This window comes from Hibiscus syriacus, unplaced genomic scaffold, assembly GCF_006381635.1.
Source record: "Hibiscus syriacus cultivar Baekdansim isolate YM2019G1 unplaced genomic scaffold, ASM638163v2 tig00111394_pilon, whole genome shotgun sequence".
Lineage (NCBI taxonomy): Eukaryota > Viridiplantae > Streptophyta > Magnoliopsida > Malvales > Malvaceae > Hibiscus > Hibiscus syriacus.
The window spans coordinates 525,810-545,895 of NW_024063080.1; the positions used below are offsets into that span (position 1 = coordinate 525,810).

Consider the following 20,086-nt stretch of genomic DNA (forward strand, 5'->3'; position numbering starts at 1 on the left):
TTCAAGAATTATAGATTTTTGACATATGACAAGATTAGACCTTTCTTATCATGTCTCAAACCCCAAAATGAAATACCTTGATCATTACCAAAAAGACCAAATTTTGACATAACTTCCCTTTGAAATTCTTGAACATTGTCTTTATCTTTTTGATACACCCATACCTTTCTTTTAGTCAAATAAAGTCACACCATTGTCTTTTTAGACTCAAAATTGACATTTTAATACCCAAGGCATTGAGTTGTTCATTTGAACATGAGCATTCTTCTAAGACACAATTTGGGGCATCTCGCCGGGAGCCTGAACATTGAGATATGTTGGGAGCAAGGAGCAAAAAAACAATTCATTCGAAATAATTCTATCACGCATTAACTACACTGTTTTCATATGAATGAAATTAATCCTGAAAATCTATCCCCCTGGGGATACCTCTTCTGTGAGGACTTCCATGTATGAAATGATGAACGGCTTCCTTTCTTTATCCCTTTACAACAGGATAAAATATATATCCCTTGTGTCCCCTTTTGAGCCTGTAGTATTTTTCTTCTGATTCAACCCTAACCAAGGATCACCCTCCACATTAGGGGGCAAGGTGGAAGAAATCTGCTCACATGAGTGAACACATCAATCAAAAGGATATACCAAAAGGTGGACCAAATGGCAAGTGCGAAGATCCAATCAAGAACAAAAAAGAAAAGAAGCAAAAAAACAAAAAAAAACAAAGAGAAAGAGAAACAAGAACAAAAAAAAGAGCAAAAATAAAAAAAAAGGGACAAAAAGCACATGCAAAGATTCCCTAAAGACAAATGGCACATCAAGCTTCAAACTATGAGATTGATCAAGCACAATCATTCCCGAATCTCTGAATCACTTCACTCGAAGATCATGGAACATCCAGAGAAAATCCAGAGAAACACATATGAGCAGATCCAAATTGAGCAAGACAGGATTGAAGGCATCAGAATGAATTGATCCTTGGTTCAACACCCTAAAACACTTGTTTGGGCCTATTTATCCTTTTCTTTCATAACCATGAGCCTTGGCCTATATTACGTGCCTTAAAAGTCCCTTCTAATCATACATGGATTTCTAAACAGAAGATACTATCTTCAGATTTCATCCCGCCCATCAGGATTAATCTTTGTTTGCAAAAAAAACAATGTAATTAATGTATGGTAGAGAAAAATAACAAAGGGGGGTTCAAGATATAAATCCTGAATAACGTCTTGAAACCAAAGGAGGATTCGAGTTGAAAACCTGAAAAGGCGGCTCGAATATAAAAATTGTGCAACTGAGGCGATCACACAAATTACTTGATAAGGCATCGCACAATCCGAGTGTGACAACAAAGGTTGGGAGTCAGAGAACACTTCCAGTAGAGAAGCATGTAAGCTACCCCATCAATCTTTGAGCATCAAATACCAAACCTTTGAGCATCAAATGCCAAACCTTTGACCAAACACAATAACCTGAGACTTTTTATCCTTTCCTTACTTGACCATCTCTCAAAAATAGCTTTGATCTTGGCACTTGTCAAATAGCTATAATTCATTAAAGGATTAACATTGTAATTAATTCTTTGATATCCAATGAACTCTAGCTTTATGATTCGTCTCAATTGTAAAACCGTGAAAGGGGCAATATTTTTAAAACTTGGGATTAAACATTTTTTGAAACTCTTTTAATTGATATTAAAAGAGAAAGAAAAACATTTTTTTCAAACAAGACAGTCTCTCTAGAGTGGATCTTGGTAAATGACATGTGACTCTTAGACACAAAACTCATGCTCAGAATCAATGTTGAAGCAAGAAATGTGGAACATTTAGGGCATCTTTGAAGATTCAACATGAAATATTGGGGCATTTTTTGGGCATCTTTGGGGATTCAACATCCTAATGCGAATTATCAAGCCTTTTTCAAGAGATAAAATATAACCAATTCATGTTATATGCATCTTATGCATACATTTTAGAGCATCATTTTTTCCCACATACATAATTTTTGCAGCTTTTAGAGTCAAGTTTCGACTTCAAGACGAAGGATACTCGATTCAAAAGCACCTTTAAAGATTGATGTTGGTTGCTTAACTCAGCAGCAAGAAGCTACACTTCAACCAATTTGACATATTGAAAGATCGACAGATCTTAGAATCAACTTCAGACGAGTTCGAGAGATAATTCAGAACCAATCCAGTTCGTATTTTCAAGTTGGATTTCAACTTCACGACGAAGGATATCCAATTCCTGGCTCAACTTCACGACGAAGGGGCCACCCACGAGTTCAACTTCACGACGAAGGGACCGCTGGTTGTCAATAAACAATTTTCCCAATTTCAGAGCCAATTTCAACTTCACAGCGAAGGATATTGGACTCCAGACAACGCAAGTTCAACTTCACGACGAAGGGACCGCTGGTTGTCAACAACAACTTCCCAATCTCAGAGCCAATTTCAACTTCACAACGAAGGATATTGGACTCCAGACAATGCAAGTTCAACTTCACGACGAAGGGACCGCTGCTTGTCAACAACAACTTTCCAATCTCAGAGCCAATTTCAACTTCACAACGAAGGATATTGGACTCCAGACAACGCAAGTTCAACTTCACGACGAAGGGACCGCTGCTTGTCAACAAAATTCATTCAGAGCCAATTTCAACTTCACAGCGAAGGATATTGGACTCCAGACAATGCAAGTTCAACTTCACGACGAAGGGACCGCTGCTTGTCAACAACAACTTTCCAATCTCAGAGCCAATTTTAACTTCACAACGAAGGATATTGGACTCCAGACAACGCAAGTTCAACTTCACGACGAAGGGACCGCTGCTTGTCAACAAAATTTCATTCAGAGCAATTTCAACTTCACAACGAAGGATATTGGACTCCAGACAACGCAAGTTCAACTTCACGACGAAGGGACCGCTGCTTGTCAACAAAATTTCATTCAGAGCCAATTTCAACTTCACAGCGAAGGATATTGGACTCCAGACAATGCAAGTTCAACTTCACGACGAAGGGACCGCTGTTTGTCAACAACAACTTCCCAATCCCAGAGCCAATTTCAACTTCACAACGAAGGATATTGGACTCCAGACAACGTAAGTTCAACTTCACGACGAAGGGACCGCTGCTTGTCAACAAAATTTCATTCAGATTCAATTTCAACTTCACAACGAAGGATATTGGACTCGAGACAACACAAGTTCAACTTCACAACGAAGGGACGGCTGGTTGTCAACAAACAATTTCCCGGTTCCAGAGCCAATTTCAACTTCACGACGGAGGATATTGGACTCTAAACAATGCTACTTACTTGGATTTCAACTTCACGACGAAGTATATCCAATTTCAGGCTCAACTTCACGACGAAGGGAATCGTGCACACAAGCATCATCCATCTTTAGATTGGATTTCAACTTCACGGCGAAGGATATCCAACTCAAAAAGGGAGTATATGTCAACAAAGACCTTCGAGTTCGACTACGCTCAGCTCCAAGGCACATCATTTACAGCATAACTCAATGCTAGAAGGGTTATCTGCCATCAAAATTGTCGAGTTCGATTCCATTCAGCTCGATGACACATCAATCGCACTACTTTCCGATTGCAGTCGATGTTTTCAAGTCGAGAAGAGGACCTGGGTTAACCGTGCCTTAGTGACAAGCAACCATTTTCAAACAAAAGCTATATGTCAATGAAGATTTCTGAGTTCGATTCCGATCCAAGGTCTTTAAACCGAGAAGAAGGCCGAAGGGCAACGAGAAGCCACGTTCTGATTCAAATTCCGAACTACGGCTTCAATTTCATATCATTCTAAGATGAACTCGGCTTCACGACGGAGGAGTCATCCGTAACTCAATTCGACAGGGAGTTATTGAAACATCATAGTCAATTTTCAACTCCACCGAACGAAAAGTGTGTCTTTTAATCTTTGCCCTATCCCCGTTACACGACTATGGGCAAAGAGGGGCTGCTGTCAACACACCTTTTCGTCCTACTAGAATTCAAACTCCTAAAGATAGGATAGAATTTTGCTAGGATTCAAAAAATAGGATAGAGTTCTACTATGATTTAAACTCCTAAAGATAGGATCCACAAGCACTATAAATAACCATTGTAACTCACTATTGTAGGACACGATTTATACACAAAACATAGAGGAAAGCACGGGAAGATACAAAGGCAAAGCTATTGTAAAGGATTCGAAAAGGAAATAAAAGGTAGCATTTTCTTTTTTTCTTTCTTTTGCATGTGCACGTTATTTTTTTGAGATTTGGTTCGAATAACCCAAAACGTGGGTTGCGCCGATGACCAAAATGCGTGGGGTTTTGAAGTTTCGAACCTAGATCTACCCCGAGGTTTATTTTTAAAAACCGGTTTGATTTTCGGTTAAAAGAGGGAAAGAGCTTTTTAAAAATCTATATTAGTCCCTTTATTTATTATATGGATATTTATTCATTTATTTTTATTCATGTTATTATTATTATATGTATATATATATATTAAATTATTTTCATTTGATTTTTACTATATTTTATTATTATTATATATATATTCTTTAATATTTTACTTATAAGTCTAATATTACTATATATATATTAAATTATCTTTATCTAGTCGTATATATTTTTTATACTTTTAATAGTTTATTTATATATTATTAAATATATATTCTTAATTATTTTTATTTGATTATTTTTTTATTTATGTAATATATCTTATAACTTTATATTTATATTATTTTTATTATTTTCATTTTTTTATTCATTATTATTATATTATTATTTTTTTAAAAAAAATCTTGTGTCTTTATCATTATCATTATTAAACATTATATTATATACTACTAACCTAGAGGGTCCATTTTTTTGTCTTATTTCTTACTAGAGCCCCCCATTTTCGGTGAATTGGGAGGGTAACTTTTCTATTTTTAAGTATTTGGTGTACATATAGCTTATTTATTTATTAATATATATATATATATATATATATATATATATATATATATATATATATATATATATATATATATATATTTTTTTTTTTTTTTTTATTACTATATATAATTATTACTTTACTATTTTTTCTTATCTTACTTATTTTTTTTTTTATTTTTCCCTTGTATCTTATTTGTTTTCTTTACCTTGTTTATCTAACACATTTCTCGATTTTTTTTCAAATCAATCAAGGGTAAGTAATTAGGATCGAAACTTTACCTTTTAATTTAACTTGTTATTTTTCTTAATTAAGACAACTGGAAATTACGTAGTACCGAAAGGGCGGTTCAAGGGTGCTAATCCTTCCTTGACCGTAACCGACTCCCGAACCCGACATATTTCTGGTAAGACGCAGATCAGGTAAGAAATAGGGTATCCGATCAACCCATTTAATTTTAAATAAATGATCGGTGGCGACTCCAATCCACATTTTTCAAGTCGAAGCCCAATTCCGGGGCCCAACCGAAAGACGGTTGCGACACGGTGATATTATTACAATCATGTAATAATGGTATCGGACGACACCGCTATCATTATATAGCAGTGATATTACAGTAACAGACCGCTATTTAAATCCTTGAACAAAACATTAAAAATCTGCTATCCCCTGAACTGGAAGAACTTTTCTATTACGAGTGTTGGTTCCCGAACCAAGTCAGAATGATCTAAATTAAACAATCTAGTGGAAAATGAAACAATTCAGCACACTTAATAATAAGCACAAAATTAAACTTAGTTTCTTCATTATGAGAGATTACAAGCACTGTAAATTACATGCTTCAGCCCATTAGTCATCCCCGAACTACTCGAGCAATACAGTGCCTCAGTTGCGACAGACCCTAGCAGTTGGCATGGTGACACAAACAGGAGCATACGCTTTCTTGGCCTCAGAACTGCCCGGTTTAGGCTCTGCCATTGCAACCCCCGCAACAGAGCAAAGAGCAGCAGCAGCTGCTGCAAGCATCAACTCCCTCCTGCCATTGTTGGTCTCACCACTCAACTGGACACCCTCCACTTCAGCTCCTTTAGCAGCTTTGGCGACCACAACAAGTCTCCGCTGCCCATTTCTGGGGGTACCTTTTGTGAGGCTAGTGGCGCAGAGGAATGGTGCTGTCATGGTGATGGAAGCCATTCTTTTTGTTTTCTGCAGATGCCAAGGGATTTCTGAATTGGAGGGCCTTTTTAGCTTAAATTTCCAAGTCTAGGAATATGGAGAATAATGAAATGAGGAGGGAAGAGCATCCAAATATGAGATCTTATCAGAAGAAGATTTTGGACAAATAGCTGAGTGTCACATCATTCGTATTATCTAGGTCAAATGGTAGCCGTTAAAATCCCTTGGGTGGAATCCATATCTACAAATGGATTGGGGTCCAAGAATTAAGAGAAATCCTGCCTCTCCCTCTAGATAACCCTTTGCTGCTAAACAAAGGCAGGCCAGTGAAGAATGGATAAAAGATAACAAAAGACTTACTAGGGACTGAAAATTTTAAAGTGGTTCTAATTAAAAAAAAAAGTCATTTTGTAAATTAAAAATTGATATAATTAGAATTCAGCATACATGGCACCAATTAGGATGTATTCCTAAAAAGAATTTGTAATTTGAGACTAAAATCAATTGGAACATAGGGATTTAGGACATTATGAATCTAAGCATATAATGCTTCCTCTTCTCTCACGTTGTATGGGGGTGGTATTAAATCATGTACATTGGCAAAAAGATCTTCACGACCAGATGGTACCCCCCCAGCAATAGGTGCATCCAAGACTGAATCAGGTAGCGCCACAAGCGTTTCCTCGAAGAACGATTTCATTGTCTGCAATAAAAAAAATTGTCAGGCAGACATTAAGAAATGTTTGCAATAGTAGTATAAAATTTGAATGATTCCAATCATAAATTTATGGATCCAAGTTTCAGGAAGCTAACTTTGATTAATGTAATTTAACTGCATTCCCTTAAATGATAAAAGCTAAAGAAAATTCGACTGCATTGAGTGGCAGAGTTTTGTAGATTCCTTCTAGGGGGGAAAACTATCCAAACACAAAATTCGTACCTTGCAATGCATGAAAGCAGAGTCAGCTTTGCGCTTCCACAGACTGTTTCCAGGCTCCGAGTGAAAAAGGTTGATTAGAGGCTGCAGATATTATAACAGATTTGCTAAGATACACTATAGCTGAAGGTAAAGGGGTAAAGGGAATTAAAAGGCAATATCAAAATAAAGATGAACCATAAAAAAACATGACCAAACCAAAATAAAAAATAACATAAATACAAATAATAGTATCGGTCCGCGTTTGAAGGTTTTGAAAACCATCTGCAATTATCACTAACAGCATCAATTTTGCAATGATGCTGTGAAACTGACACAACTGCCTACCTTTGCCACATCTCGAACATTAGGTCTATTATTTCCATCACTTCCCAGAACAGAGTCTCCATATTCTTGATATCGCTGAAGGATCTAAAAGTAGAAATAAAAACAATAAGAGGATACTAAATAACAATTGAACAAAAAGCATGAATAATGGGCAGCAATTTTCCATCAACCTCACGGCGTGTAATACCACTACTTGGTGCACCATATATTGCAGTGTCAACGTGTCCCAAAGTTTGCCAAGGGCTGCTTAAGATAACCAACTTCTTTTAGTCAGCTAATATTGGGTTAGCGAAAAATAGTAGATTAGAGGGTATGGCTTAGTAAATACAGAAAAAACAAATGCTTAATAGCAAGCAATAAGTAAGAAATGCATTACACATACTTGTGATATGCAGCACGTCCAACCATAACACCATGAGCTCCTTCTCTTAGAGCTGCATTTACCTACAATTTTAAATGTCCATAAATAATACAATTCAGATTGCACATGTCAGAGGGCTGACAAGAGTTAAGAGAGCAATGCCAAAAAGAATGCAGAGGTGGTTAAAGACCCCAAATAAATTAAATTATAAGCCACCCAAACAGAACATTTTCTTTTCTGCAGAAGTTTTCTGTTCCCTATCTGTTTTTCAAAGGGTAAATCAATTACCAGAAGTCCAGCTCAATTTTCCAACATCCAACATCAATTATTTTATGGTAATTACCAACTGCAGAATGAAATAACAATAAGAGCCACAAAAGAAATAATGCAAAATCCCTTCAATTTGAATCCATAGAGGAAAAAATCCTCATCATAGTGTAAGAAATAACAGAATATGATCCTATCATAACATTTATGGTTACCAAATAACAATATTGGACACTAATTATTCTAAAGGAAACAAGGTTTTGACAAAGGTTTACCTCAACAACAGAATTAATGCCTCCATTTATGGTAAATGTTAAGTCTGGGAAGTCACGCAAGAGTGCATAATAAAACTCATATCTGAATTCAGATGAGCAAGTTATAAACATCTCTTATTGAATATAGCTGTATATCAATTTATATGAACAGGAAACTGAACTATTTGATATAAACAAATATGAAAACATACTTTAGTGGGGGAATTCTTCGGTTATCAGCTGGGCTAATGCCATTTAGTAGAGCCTTCCGTGAATGTATGATGAAATGCCTAGTTGGTGATAGGTTAGAAACCTTGTAGATAAAATCACCTGAAATGGAGAAAGAAAAATATAGCATCTAATGAAGCTGTTACTAGGGACAAAGCCAGGTAATATTGGCGAAAGAACTTACAGAGCTCATTATATGAATCATGATCGTCAACACCAATCCGGCATTTAACACTGACAGGAACATTTGTATTGGCAGCAATGACTGACATAGCCTCTCCAACAAACTTTCCTTGCAAGTAAAAAATGAACATGCATGTGCACATTGGAAAAGAAAAACATTATCTAATCAGCTTGTTATTTTAAATTTTACAAGCACTGCTATCTTACCTTTGGATCAAGCATAAGCCGAACACCAAAGCACCCATGCCCTGCAACTCTTGGGCTAGGACACCCACAACTGGTTTCAGGGCAGGAACAATAATGAAAAACAAAGAAAAGAAAATGCATCAGTTGAGAAAATTGCAAAGCAAAAAGGAAGTGAATAAAATTATGTAAAGAAATGGTACCAACTTGAAATTAATCTCATCATAGTTGTATGCACTAGCAAGTTCAGTGGCTTTTGCCAAGTTCTCTAATTTACTCCCACCAATTTGAAGGACAATAGGATTCTGTTCAGGAGAATATGCCAAGAACTTGTCCTGAGCAAGCAAAAAAGTCGAGATCAAGAGAATCAGCAATGATTAACGGTTTATAGTTTACCACTACAAAGCTTAATTAAGTTGGGGAATCAAAATATTTCACCAAATACAGCCAAAGAAATCCAATATACATTTAAGATTTCCTCTGCTTTCTTTCCATCTTCATATGTGTTCTGAATTTATCCAAGGGATTTCAACTTAAGATTCCCCAACGTGCATCATGCTACAAATTAAATGTTTCATTCACAAACTTACCAGATTCCCTTTTTGATAAACGATAGTTTCAGCAGCAAGCATCTCTGTGTACAGCCACGCATGTTTCGAGATGAGGCGAGCAAGCGTCCTATAATGATTATCAGTCCATTCCATCATGGGAGCTACGCTGTAAATCCATACAATAAAGATATTCTCATTCATAAAATGCTTGAAGGGAGAAAGGGGAGTTGAAGCCATAGATTTTATTACCTACCTAAATAGAGGACGACGATATCGGCTCGCACCCATCACGTCTTCTGAATGTATTTGAACGTTTTGAGAATAAGAAATGGTCCTTGATTTAGTTGAATGGTTGAAAGGTATATTTATAGAAAATCTGCGAGGTTTTTTAAGGATAATAGAATGAAAAGTTGTAAATGACGAAATCATCAAAGAATAAGCTGAAAGCTTCACCATCCTTTTAACAACACAAATCCTGCTCCTTTAGGTACCTATCCATTAAAGCAAGCTGGATCATACATTCAAATTATATCAGCAATAGCTACAAACTTTTGCTACTGCTCACTTAACGACGAACATGATGTTAATTTTTTTAAAAGGAAACCTACAAATTCAGACAATATACGAAGTATCATATATAGACATATTGATTTCACAGGAAACAATTGAAGTGTAAGGAAACATGTGTAACTTTTGAAGACAGGAGCTTTTCAGAGACATTTAATCGAACAGTTGAAGAACACAGGGGAAGTATTAACCGCTTCAAAGAAAAACGAACGAAAAGAAGGTGTTGAAAGACAGAAGCTTACGTTCATTACATGGAAGAGATATGGGCTTTTGTTGTTTTGGAAACAGTCGGCTGCTGGAAGGTGGTGCAGGGAGGAACCGAGGAAGAAGATAACGTGTTCTGTCCTGTCCTAACTCCAGATCTCCTCAATTCAATCCTTCCCAAAATGAAACAGCGGCTTTTCAAAGCTATTTTCTTTCATTTACTTTTAATTAGGTTATTTGCGTCATATGTCCTTCAACTATTATCTAAATTTTAAATTGATACCTAACTTCATAATATTTTAATTAATTCCCTAACCTATCAATATCATTTTCATATCAACTTAAGCGTTAAGTTTCGTTTTTAAATATATTACAAGCATATTTAAAACATACGGAAAAATTTAAATACATTTTTAAACTTGAAAGAAATTCAATTTAATTGACATTTAACATTTAAATTAGTAACCAAACTAAAAAATTACTTATATGATATTTTTTTTAAATATGGTACACATCAAAAAAATATAATCGTCTATATTTGATTCATTGATTGATTAATTTGAAATCAAATATTATAGAGAACTCTTATTATGAGTACAACTTTCTCTTTAACTTAATTGACTTTATTCACAACGTTATAATTCAAACCCTTAATTTTTTTTATTTTTGGATTTAACACTTTATCACACTAAACCAACTAATAATTGATATACTTTTTGGTTTAATTATCAATATTTGATTTATTAATCGGTTAATTCGGATCGAATCTTGCATAAGCCTATTATGGAGACAACCCTCTCAACCCATTTTAACTCATTCGTAAATGACAAAATTCAAATCTATGAGCTTACTTAAAGAATATAATATTTTATCCCACCAAATTAAATGGAACGCTGCGATTCAAATATCTAACCTTACTTATTGAATTTAATATATTGTCCCATTAGATTAACTAGTTATCGATAATAATTAATATATTTTAATAACTCAATTACAACACTTTTTGAATATTGTACGGATTTTGAAATTGAGTGATGTTTGAGAATTATCATGCAATTAACCCTATGAATTTCATAGGAAACAAATAGATTGTAAATGAGATGAGATAAATTGTAAGCTACTTGAGATTAATTAAGTTAATGTTCGATCAACTCTTAAATCAAATAAACTCAACTCATGTTTGAACTCAATTGAAATTTTTAAAGAATCAAACATGATACCCGACTCGAAAAACTCGCGAAAAAATAAAAAAATAATATATTAACTTTTGATACTTTTTAAATTAAATTATTAATAATTTTAATATGTATGTGTTGTTAATTTTTTATTAAAAAAATACAATGTAAAGTTTTCATATATTTAAAGTTTAGATTTGAGCTCAAGTTTAAGCTTCAATTGAGTTAAGTTTAAGAATATGTGGAGTTCAAATTTTTTTTGAGCTCGAGTTTATCTTCAATTTTTTATTTCGAGTGAGTTCAAAAAATTTAAGCTCGTTAGCTTTCGAATCAAATCGAGCTTTAATTTTTATTTTAAGTTCAAATAAAATTTTATAATTTTAAACTTGTATATTTTCGAGACAAACTGAACTTGATTTTACATTTTTTAATCAAATCAAACTATCACTATTCAAACTCGACTGTCCTAGTAAGAAATATTTCCTAAAGTTTAGAGGCATTCGGAACGGCCGCTCTATCCAAAAACACGGTTCATCTATGCCAACAGATATGTGTGGTTCAGGTTCCTTCTATAACTGAAAACTCGCCGTCATCTTCACCTCTTCCATAATTGTTCACAGTGCTTCCCATGGCTACTCTAACCTTCAATTCCTCAAGAATCAAATCCCCATCTATCCAATCTCTAAAAGCAATCTCAAAATCCCACTTTCTCACACAACCCAACAACTTAGCATTCCTTTTTTCATCTAAAAACCACCACCAGCTGCACCATTTTAAACCAAACTCTGTATCCGAAAGCTCAGTGTCGGTGCCAAAAGAAGCTTTTGACGACAGTGAAGAAGAAGACCCAACTTCAGAACTGAGTTACCTTGACCCGGAGGCCGATCCCGCGAGTGTTACAGAGTGGGAGCTGGATTTTTGCTCGAGGCCGATTCTGGATATCAGAGGCAAGAAGATATGGGAACTCGTAGTGTGTGACAGCTCGCTTTCACTTCAGTATACCAAGTATTTCCCCAATAATGTTATCAATAGTGTTACTTTGAAAGAAGCTGTTGTTACCATAAGTGAGGATTTAGGTGTCCCTTTGCCAGAGAAAGTTCGGTTCTTCAGGTAAATTTTACAAATCTTCTTATAACATATCAAATAGCATGATGAATTATCTAAACTGGTTCGTTTTTGGTTGGATTAATAGGTCTCAAATGCAAACCATAATTACAAAGGCATGTAAAGAGCTTGGCATAAAGCCTGTTCCAAGTAAACGGGTGAGTTTCTGAATATTTTCATAGTGGAAATAGATGTTTGTTTTCATTTCCAATGTATGTAGAATTTGAGTTTTGCATCTTGTGATTTCTTACAAGTTACATGTTATAACTATAAAGTTCAGTTTTTTTAGCTTCTAATTACAAACATGATAATTGTATGCTTATGTTCAATGGTTCTTGTCCCTTTTTTAGTGTCTTTCACTGCTACTTTGGTTGGAAGAACGTTATGAGAGTGTATATATGCGCCATCCTGGTTTCCAAAAAGGTTCCAAACCACTTTTGGCATTAGATAACCCTTTCCCAATGGAACTTTCAGAAAACTTATTTGGAGAAAAATGGGCATTTGTTCAGTTACCTTTTTCAGGTATATCTTTCACATTTAAATTTAATGGCGTTGAAGATAGCCCTGGAAGTGTCTTCATTTCCCAACTAAAATGTTAGTAGTATCATGTTCAACATGCTCTCTCTTTTGACATAGTTATCCTGTTTCGTTGTAGCCGTTCGAGAGGATATTTCGTCCTTGGATAAAAGGTTTGTGTTCGGCGCTGGTTTGGATTTGGATTTACTAGGAATTGAAGTAGATGACAATACGTTGATTCCTGGACTTGCAGTGGCTACTTCACGTGCAAAACCATTAGCAGGCAGGTTTATTATCTCCTTGGATATTTCCTCATTTATGCAATGCAGTTAATCTGGTTCTTTCAATGAAACCAATTATTAGCTCTTGAAACTTTGTTCCTCGATCATAACCTTCACAATTCAGCAATGAAATTTTCTTGAAAACTAAATTGAAGGGTCAACGAAAATGTGTTGGTGCAGCTTGGATGAATGGTTTGGAAGTGTGTTCCATAGAAGCCGACACCAGTCGAGGTTGCTTGATCCTATCTGTCGGAATATCGACTCGTTACGTTTATGCAACATATAAGAAAACTCCTACAACCACAAGTGAAGCTGAAGCTTGGGAAGCAGCAAAGAAGGCATGTGGAGGATTGCATTTCCTCGCCATCCAAGAAGACTTGGATTCAGATGATTGTGTCGGTTTCTGGCTCCTGCTGGACTTGCCGCCACCCCCTGTATAATTATGAATCAATAGATGTCATGTTACTTATATTTTGATTCTAAACTTACATTGATTCCAAGTAATATTGCCAATTAGTTTTTGCTGTCAATTTTTCTTTACTCTGAGGTGTATATGGCTCAATTATCACTTTTATAACTATAGATTTCAAATTGAGTAAATTATACGGGTGGCTCCTTATGTTTTCAATCCATCCGATTTTAGTCATTGGTTCAAAAAAGGAGTAGTTTTAGTCTCTTATGTTATCGGTTCATTCGATTTTAGTCTCTCGGTCTTTAACTCCCATTAACCCAATAACAGAAGTCAAACATGGTAATTAAAAAACAAAATAAAAGCCATTTCTTAACTACGAGTGATCCCTTATATTTTCGACCCTTCCAATTTTAATCACTGGTTAATAAAAATAGTGATTTTAGTCCTTTACGTTATTAGTCGTTTGATTTTGATCTTTCAAACGTTAACCCAGTAGCATAAATCTAACTTGACAATTAAAAAATAAAACAAAAGTCACTTCTTAACCCTACAATAGTACGTAGGAATCAAATGTAAATCAAACATTTCTAAGACTAAGAAGTGGATTTTGTTTTATATTTTAGTTATCGTGTCAAACTTCTGCTACTGAGTTGACGGGAATTAATGGTCGAATGAGCAAAATCGAACGTATGGATAATGTAAGATACTAAAATCACTCTTTTTTTAACTGGTGAATAAAATCAGACGAACCGAAAACATAAAAGACCACTCGTATAGTTTATCCTTTCGAATTTGTTGAATTAATTAAGATATTTTAACAATTCATATTGATTTGAAAATCAAGAGACTTCAGTGGTTACGGAGAATATTATTCTCTCTAGAAATCATGAATTCAAATAACTGCTACGAAATGAATATTATCAATGACAAAGAAAGATTCTGAACAGATATTACCATGTAATCACCCCGAAAATGGCTGCAATTAGACATGCCAGAAAATTCAATCCCGCTCAAACCCGAATCGACTGCAAAGTCAATAAAACCCGAGACCAAAATGTACGAAACTCAAAAAAAGCCAAACTTGCAAAGATGTTAAACTTAGAATCCAGAAACAATTGAACCTGAGATGTGGGAATGAAACGTGAATTCAGAAATGCATAATGGGGATGGGATGTGTAAAAGAAAATTGGAAAGTATTCCATTCCAACTACTACAACAAAAAGCGTCATTGGAACAGCCTTCGATTCTTCACTAGAAAAATTAACTGCCTCAAACAAAATGCCTACAAGTAACATCAGTACAAAATAAGAGAACTACCAGGATAGAAAAATGGGGGAACAAAAATCTCTACGATCCACTCCCTAAGAATAAATTAGGGTTCCAGCTTCAATTTTTTTTCTCTCTTTTGCTTTTGAAGAACAAACCGAATGCCTTGCTTCCCAAGTTCCAAAGTCCTCACTCTACCATCATCTAGCTTGACAGATAATGTAGATGTGCCTTCAATACTGTTGGTAACGGCTCCCTTATGCCTGCTTGTTCAATTTCAAACAAATTATTAAATTCCAGAACATGCCTCAAAAATCTAAATCTACAGCTATTAAAGCATACTTTGGGTGGGTGATTAATGCAAAAGAAAACATCACAAATCCTTTTTAACTCTGGAGCTCAGATTCAGAAGCAAACATGTGCAAAAGATCTAGAAGCCATAGGCCAACAATTTACATCTTGCCTTGTGGTTTTTTCTGTGGTAAAGAGAAGCTAAATCTTACCACGAATTGTCAGAGGCCTGATGAATTTCAACTTTCTTTCCAACTGCATCTTTACCCAACTTCTTTAAAATCCAACTTGCATCCATCATGCCATCCATTAAACTGTCTTGACGAGATTGTGTGACGTTAACATCTTCATCTTCATTAAGAAATGACTTTTCCATGAAGGGCGATGGTCTCTTTCTTTTTGACCTTTGGCCCTTTATGGAAGAACTCTTTTCTTCATCATAATGAGTCTGAGAATACTGATTGTCAAGAACAGGTTTCTTCAGTTTAAACTTAAGCGATGGTTTGGGATCTTTTGGCAAAGAATTCAAGATAGGTGTGCGGCCATAATCTTCACTACTCTCGCCATAAATATCATCTCGGTCTTCCAACTGCTTTCCTGACACCACCTTTCCCCCTCTTAGTGTGGAGACATTACCTGAAGGTGCAGCAGCTAGCCTATTTCCATCTATGTTTCCTTTTTCTGAGGCAATATGTGTGTGTTCTAGAGGAACAATTCCATATCCATCAGAACTGTTTGCTGCACCGGCTTTGGACCTCGATTCAGGAATTTCTGACCTAATTTTTCCAAACTTTATAAAGTTCCCTTCTCTTCCCATGATTTTCACACCTCTTGACTGGGTGGAGCGATCAACTCTGTCTCCTGCAAACAGAAAACATTTGCAGTCACCATGAAGAAAATTGAAAGAAAAACAACTCCCAAATGGTCACCAGTACCAGCATAAAGTCACCAATTCCAACACAAAAGGGAACTTTTTAACACCAAAGCAATGGATCATGATAGCTATATTATCATCACCAGATTTAGCAGCACTGCCATGCCTATCCAGAAACTTGTCACCAATTTTATGTTGATTTGCATCTTGAAGGCACACTAGTTTTTAGATTAACACAAACCAGTTTATTGTATGTCATCTACTACCTAGTTCATTTTATACATAGAATCTTAACAAATAGAACTGGCCAGAGAAAAACCTAAAGGTAATTTGGTGCAGCTAGAAATATTCACTGACAGCACATATATGATCCCATGCAAATGCAAGTTATATCATAAACAGAGTAAGTGAAGCCATACCATTGTAAGAAGTCACATCTTGAGCTCTCTGAAAGCTTGAAGCATTGGACATTGGGGAGTTGGTGACATTTATTTTTTGTGCACCAAGATTTATGACTAATTTCTTAGCTTTCACAGTCTTCGACTTGCTATTATGTTTGCCATTGTCATCGACACAATCTAAATTGTGTGGTTTATTTCTTTTGATTTTAATAACACGAGATGTCCTATCTTCATCACTGACCATCACCTCATCTACAAGCTTGTGTTTTAAAACCCCTGGCTGATAGGTAGAACAGATTCCAGCAACAGGAGAAGAAATATCTTGTTCTTCATTTGTCTGAGATTCAACTTCATTGTTCCTTTCCTCACCCAAGCTGTATCCTTGAGAGTGTAAATCTTGATTCCCCTCAAAACTCAGCTGTGATTCTCCTTTGCTAATCAAAGATGTTTGGTGTGCCTTTTTCTTGGGATGTTTTTTACTTGAAGATTTTTTTCCATATTCATTGTTCTTCTTTGGTGATTTGTCTGCAAGTCCTTTAAGAGAGAACTTCAGGGAACGCCCAAATTCATATTTTAGCATCATAGGACCATTTTCCTCATCATCTGAATATGGAGAGAGAGAAAATATTTCTTCTTGAGTGGGCAGCCCAGCAGCAGCCCTCAGGCTAGCTATCAAATCTCGATCAGCTATGTCTCTTCTCTTCCAAAGCTCTAGAACAGCATCCTCAAGATCATTAACCTGGTAAAACATTTATGAAAGCAGTCATAAGTTGAAAAGAATCCTTTTCCTATCTCCCTTCTGAGAAAGAGAGAAGAGAGAAAGGAAAGATGCAATTCAAAGCTACCTGGTAACACTCTCCACGACATGTTGCACATTTATACTGGAGATTGTCATCTGCTTGAAACTGCAGATATTTTTCATCACTGCAAAAACATTTCTTTCATAAATAAAATTTATCCAACACTCGTGTGGCTGATGTAAAGCTGAAACAAGGGAAACTTGCTTCTTTCACCAGAGTACTAGAACTTTTGTAAGGAAACAGCTATTGCGGAGCATTTCACAAAAAATCTTGAGAAACTCAACTAATTATTAATCTAGTAAAAATATGCAACACAAATTCATGGACCTCTACTTGTGTCAAACTTGACATCATAATATGACAGCGACTGCCGTCTTCAAAAACATGCAATAAACAATAAGACAGCAAAATTAGATCAGTGGTTCTTTAAAAGTAAAAAGGTAGCAAGGAACCTGATGCCATCACAGTCGCTGTGCACCCAGCGCTGGCAAACATCACAGCAGACCATGGGTGTTGACTCAGAATCCCTGTAAACCTGTAAGGTTGTACCAAAATGCCTATTAAGTTGAATTTTTAGAAAATCATGAAGCATGAAAAAATTCACATGGTTTCTATAATCAATAGATAAAAGTAGTTCGGAATACCAGTATTTCTTTTCTTCTGTTTGAAGGAAAAACTTTTAGGGAAGGGGGTCCTTTCGAAACACACTAAGCTAACCGAAAATGGAACCACCCAAAAATCATTCATAATCATAAAATGGAATTTACCTTCAAACAAACAGGGCAATAATTTCCCTTGGCAAACAACCTTCCACAAGCATCGCAACAAGTGTATCCCAGGAACCACCTGTGAGATATATAAAAAATTGATAATATATTAATACTAAAGAAGTGGTTCTGCAGAAGGTCGGGAAAATCATTAGCCGTCAGTTATCAAACACTAAAACACAAATGACGTATTAAAGAGTTTCAATAGTTGAAAAGTAAAATGAAGCATTAAAGTATACAGAAAGGTAAGGTTTTTTGGTGCAAAATCTGTGTTTCTATTGGTTACTAATCATACCGCACACTTAAACCATTTCCAGGGACATTGGATCCACAGCTGTGGCACCTTGTATGTTTTGGGCACAAATATGGCCCAGAAGAAACATTCTGCATATCCAGTGATTATGTGAGCCATTCTATTCATAATCAAGGTATAAAACTAAGCACAAGCACTGCAGATCAAACCTTATGTGATGGATGTTGGCAGTAGCAATGGTATGCACCATCACACCTTTTGCAGAACATGAGTCTAGTTGGGTCTCCAGTACTTCGGCAGACCTAAAGAAAGAAGATGAGTAGCAATGGGTGCAACCAAAAATTTGAACATAATTGGGTGAAAACATGTATTAATATGCAAAATAAATTACCTCGCAGGTTCGACAGTAAGGGCATGTCCAGGAACTCCAATGGAACAGATCTGCAATCATGCAAAATGTATAAGACTGCACAACAGCAGTAGTATAAGATAGCAGCATGGTAAATTATCTGTCTTTATGTTTAGTACCTCTATGTTTAGCCCAAGATTTCAAGCAGCTTCTGTGGTACTTCTTGCCACAATTTCGGCAAGAAAGCATCCTTTTTGCCCTCTCACTTCCTTCATTTTCACCCAAAAAACACATGCGACACATCACATTTGTGTTAGACAGTCCTTGCTCATCTACAGCAGAGCTTTTTGATGCAACCTGGAAAGGAAAAGGACCTTATCACTTCTCAGAAAGCAAAGAAAAAAAGAAAACTATATAAAATGGTAACCAATTTACGCATAGGATCCTTCCTTTTCACTCTCCTGTTTTTATTTTACAAAGTTCTATTTCCAGTCAAAATGAACTTCAACTACCCAAAATGAAACCAAAATCAACTAAAACATCCAACTATTGAATCTGTCTTTCCAATTTAGCTCAAACTCAATAGTAGTATTCACAAGCTCACTGTGCAATGCATCTTCACGATATCTAAATCAAGGATCAATAGATTATACATATACATATCAACACAAGACAAACATATATAGTCTTGATAGTACATATGAATACATACAATGCAAACCGCAGAAAGCAGAATTCAACCCAAAAAAGTTTCAAAATAAAACTTAGATAAAGCATAGAAATTTGCACACTACATATGGCCAAAAGTCAAATAACCAATAAAAAACATATATGTAGCTAAAATTGAACATCAAAAACCTAAATGACAACGAAAAATTTAAGATACAAACGCAAGAGTGTTACCGCTATATCACCCGACTCAACCCTCCTAGCATAATCCTCAGCCGCCGCCATTGCCGCAGCGGCCTTTCTCTGAAGCGCGAGGCGCTTGGCCTGGGCCGACTCATCCACGGAATCAGCACCACCGCCACCTCCCCCATCTCCGGAAGGAACCGGCGCGACTTTAGGTACGGGGACCTGGACGGTCCCTCTCGAGAAACCCTAACGCCCCAGGGGTCTTTCAAAAAGCCTTCGACTTGAATCACTTCCTGCAAGAAGCCATTCTTGGATTTGGTAGACAGGAGAGTCCGAGGAAACCCAAGCGAACAAAAGCAAATTCGTCGACTACAAACAAAGAGAAACCATGAAAACATTAACACAATGAGCTTCGGAGAGCAAGTTAAAAAGGGTAGAAGCCCCCCTTTTTTAGTGTACGAAAAAATAGAAGATATTGTACCATGTAATTGGGCAAGCTACGTGAAAGGCCATAGCAAGGGATTTTTGAGTTTTTGAGAGATTTAGCGATCTCGCTCCCAATTTTCTT

General features: G+C 35.9%; 4 protein-coding genes across 9 annotated transcripts; 1 reads left to right on the forward strand and 3 right to left on the reverse strand.

Annotated features, from left to right (window-relative positions):
* Positions 1-5,783: 5,783 nt before the first annotated feature.
* On the reverse strand, positions 5,784-6,200 carry LOC120160969 (photosystem II 5 kDa protein, chloroplastic-like). The gene has a single exon (XM_039171283.1). It carries the CDS (start codon positions 6,128-6,130, stop codon positions 5,822-5,824), a length of 309 nt encoding a protein of 102 aa, XP_039027214.1. The 5' UTR covers positions 6,131-6,200; the 3' UTR covers positions 5,784-5,821.
* Positions 6,201-6,504: 304 nt separating this feature from the next.
* On the reverse strand, positions 6,505-10,275 carry LOC120160967 (tRNA-dihydrouridine(20/20a) synthase-like). 5 transcript variants are annotated; one of them, XM_039171279.1, is made up of 14 exons: positions 10,213-10,233; positions 9,895-9,911; positions 9,657-9,779; positions 9,443-9,569; positions 9,060-9,187; positions 8,877-8,946; positions 8,671-8,773; positions 8,471-8,588; positions 8,280-8,361; positions 7,759-7,820; positions 7,547-7,619; positions 7,377-7,460; positions 7,053-7,133; positions 6,648-6,815 (listed from the first exon to the last, which is right to left on the reverse strand). In XM_039171279.1, exons 1-14 carry the CDS (start codon positions 10,216-10,218, stop codon positions 6,648-6,650), a joined length of 1,242 nt encoding a protein of 413 aa, XP_039027210.1. In that variant the 5' UTR covers positions 10,219-10,233. The 5 variants fall into 5 exon arrangements, with proteins under 5 accessions (XP_039027211.1, XP_039027208.1, XP_039027210.1 ...); XM_039171280.1 differs by lacking the exons at positions 9,895-9,911; positions 10,213-10,233 and adding an exon at positions 9,857-9,881 and having other exon boundaries at positions 6,505-6,815; XM_039171276.1 differs by having other exon boundaries at positions 9,657-9,896; positions 10,214-10,275.
* Positions 10,276-11,867: 1,592 nt separating this feature from the next.
* On the forward strand, positions 11,868-13,786 carry LOC120160968 (protein TAB2 homolog, chloroplastic-like). 2 transcript variants are annotated; one of them, XM_039171282.1, is made up of 5 exons: positions 11,868-12,459; positions 12,542-12,611; positions 12,804-12,975; positions 13,109-13,256; positions 13,431-13,576. In XM_039171282.1, exons 1-5 carry the CDS (start codon positions 11,978-11,980, stop codon positions 13,534-13,536), a joined length of 978 nt encoding a protein of 325 aa, XP_039027213.1. In that variant the 5' UTR covers positions 11,868-11,977; the 3' UTR covers positions 13,537-13,576. The 2 variants fall into 2 exon arrangements, with proteins under 2 accessions (XP_039027213.1, XP_039027212.1); XM_039171281.1 differs by having other exon boundaries at positions 11,871-12,459; positions 13,109-13,252; positions 13,431-13,786.
* A 1,047-nt stretch (positions 13,787-14,833) lies between these two features.
* On the reverse strand, positions 14,834-19,874 carry LOC120160966. The gene is made up of 12 exons (XM_039171275.1): positions 19,567-19,874; positions 18,843-19,020; positions 18,706-18,755; positions 18,524-18,616; positions 18,357-18,445; positions 18,062-18,140; positions 17,747-17,829; positions 17,340-17,418; positions 16,511-17,233; positions 16,231-16,306; positions 15,432-16,080; positions 14,834-15,191 (listed from the first exon to the last, which is right to left on the reverse strand). Exons 1-12 carry the CDS (start codon positions 19,615-19,617, stop codon positions 15,035-15,037), a joined length of 2,307 nt encoding a protein of 768 aa, XP_039027206.1. The 5' UTR covers positions 19,618-19,874; the 3' UTR covers positions 14,834-15,034.
* Positions 19,875-20,086: the final 212 nt, after the last annotated feature.

Coding starts and splice junctions, on each gene's coding strand:
- LOC120160969 (XM_039171283.1), bottom strand. CDS start 6,130: ATGGCTTCCATCACCATGACAGCACCATTCCTCTGCGCCACTAGCCTC.
- LOC120160967 (XM_039171277.1), bottom strand. CDS start 9,859: ATGGTGAAGCTTTCAGCTTATTCTTTGATGATTTCGTCATTTACAACT. Junction 9,570..9,656: donor TATCGTCGTCCTCTATTTAG/GTAGGTAATAAA, acceptor ATGGATTTACAG/CGTAGCTCCCATGATGGAAT. Junction 7,134..7,376: donor ATGTTCGAGATGTGGCAAAG/GTAGGCAGTTGT, acceptor TAATATCTGCAG/CCTCTAATCAACCTTTTTCA.
- LOC120160968 (XM_039171281.1), top strand. CDS start 11,978: ATGGCTACTCTAACCTTCAATTCCTCAAGAATCAAATCCCCATCTATC. Junction 12,612..12,803: donor AGCCTGTTCCAAGTAAACGG/GTGAGTTTCTGA, acceptor TCCCTTTTTTAG/TGTCTTTCACTGCTACTTTG. Junction 12,976..13,108: donor TGTTCAGTTACCTTTTTCAG/GTATATCTTTCA, acceptor GTTTCGTTGTAG/CCGTTCGAGAGGATATTTCG.
- LOC120160966 (XM_039171275.1), bottom strand. CDS start 19,617: ATGGCGGCGGCTGAGGATTATGCTAGGAGGGTTGAGTCGGGTGATATA. Junction 19,021..19,566: donor TTGAGTCGGGTGATATAGCG/GTAACACTCTTG, acceptor TTTCCTTTCCAG/GTTGCATCAAAAAGCTCTGC. Junction 17,419..17,746: donor AGCGACTGTGATGGCATCAG/GTTCCTTGCTAC, acceptor ATGTTTTTGCAG/TGATGAAAAATATCTGCAGT.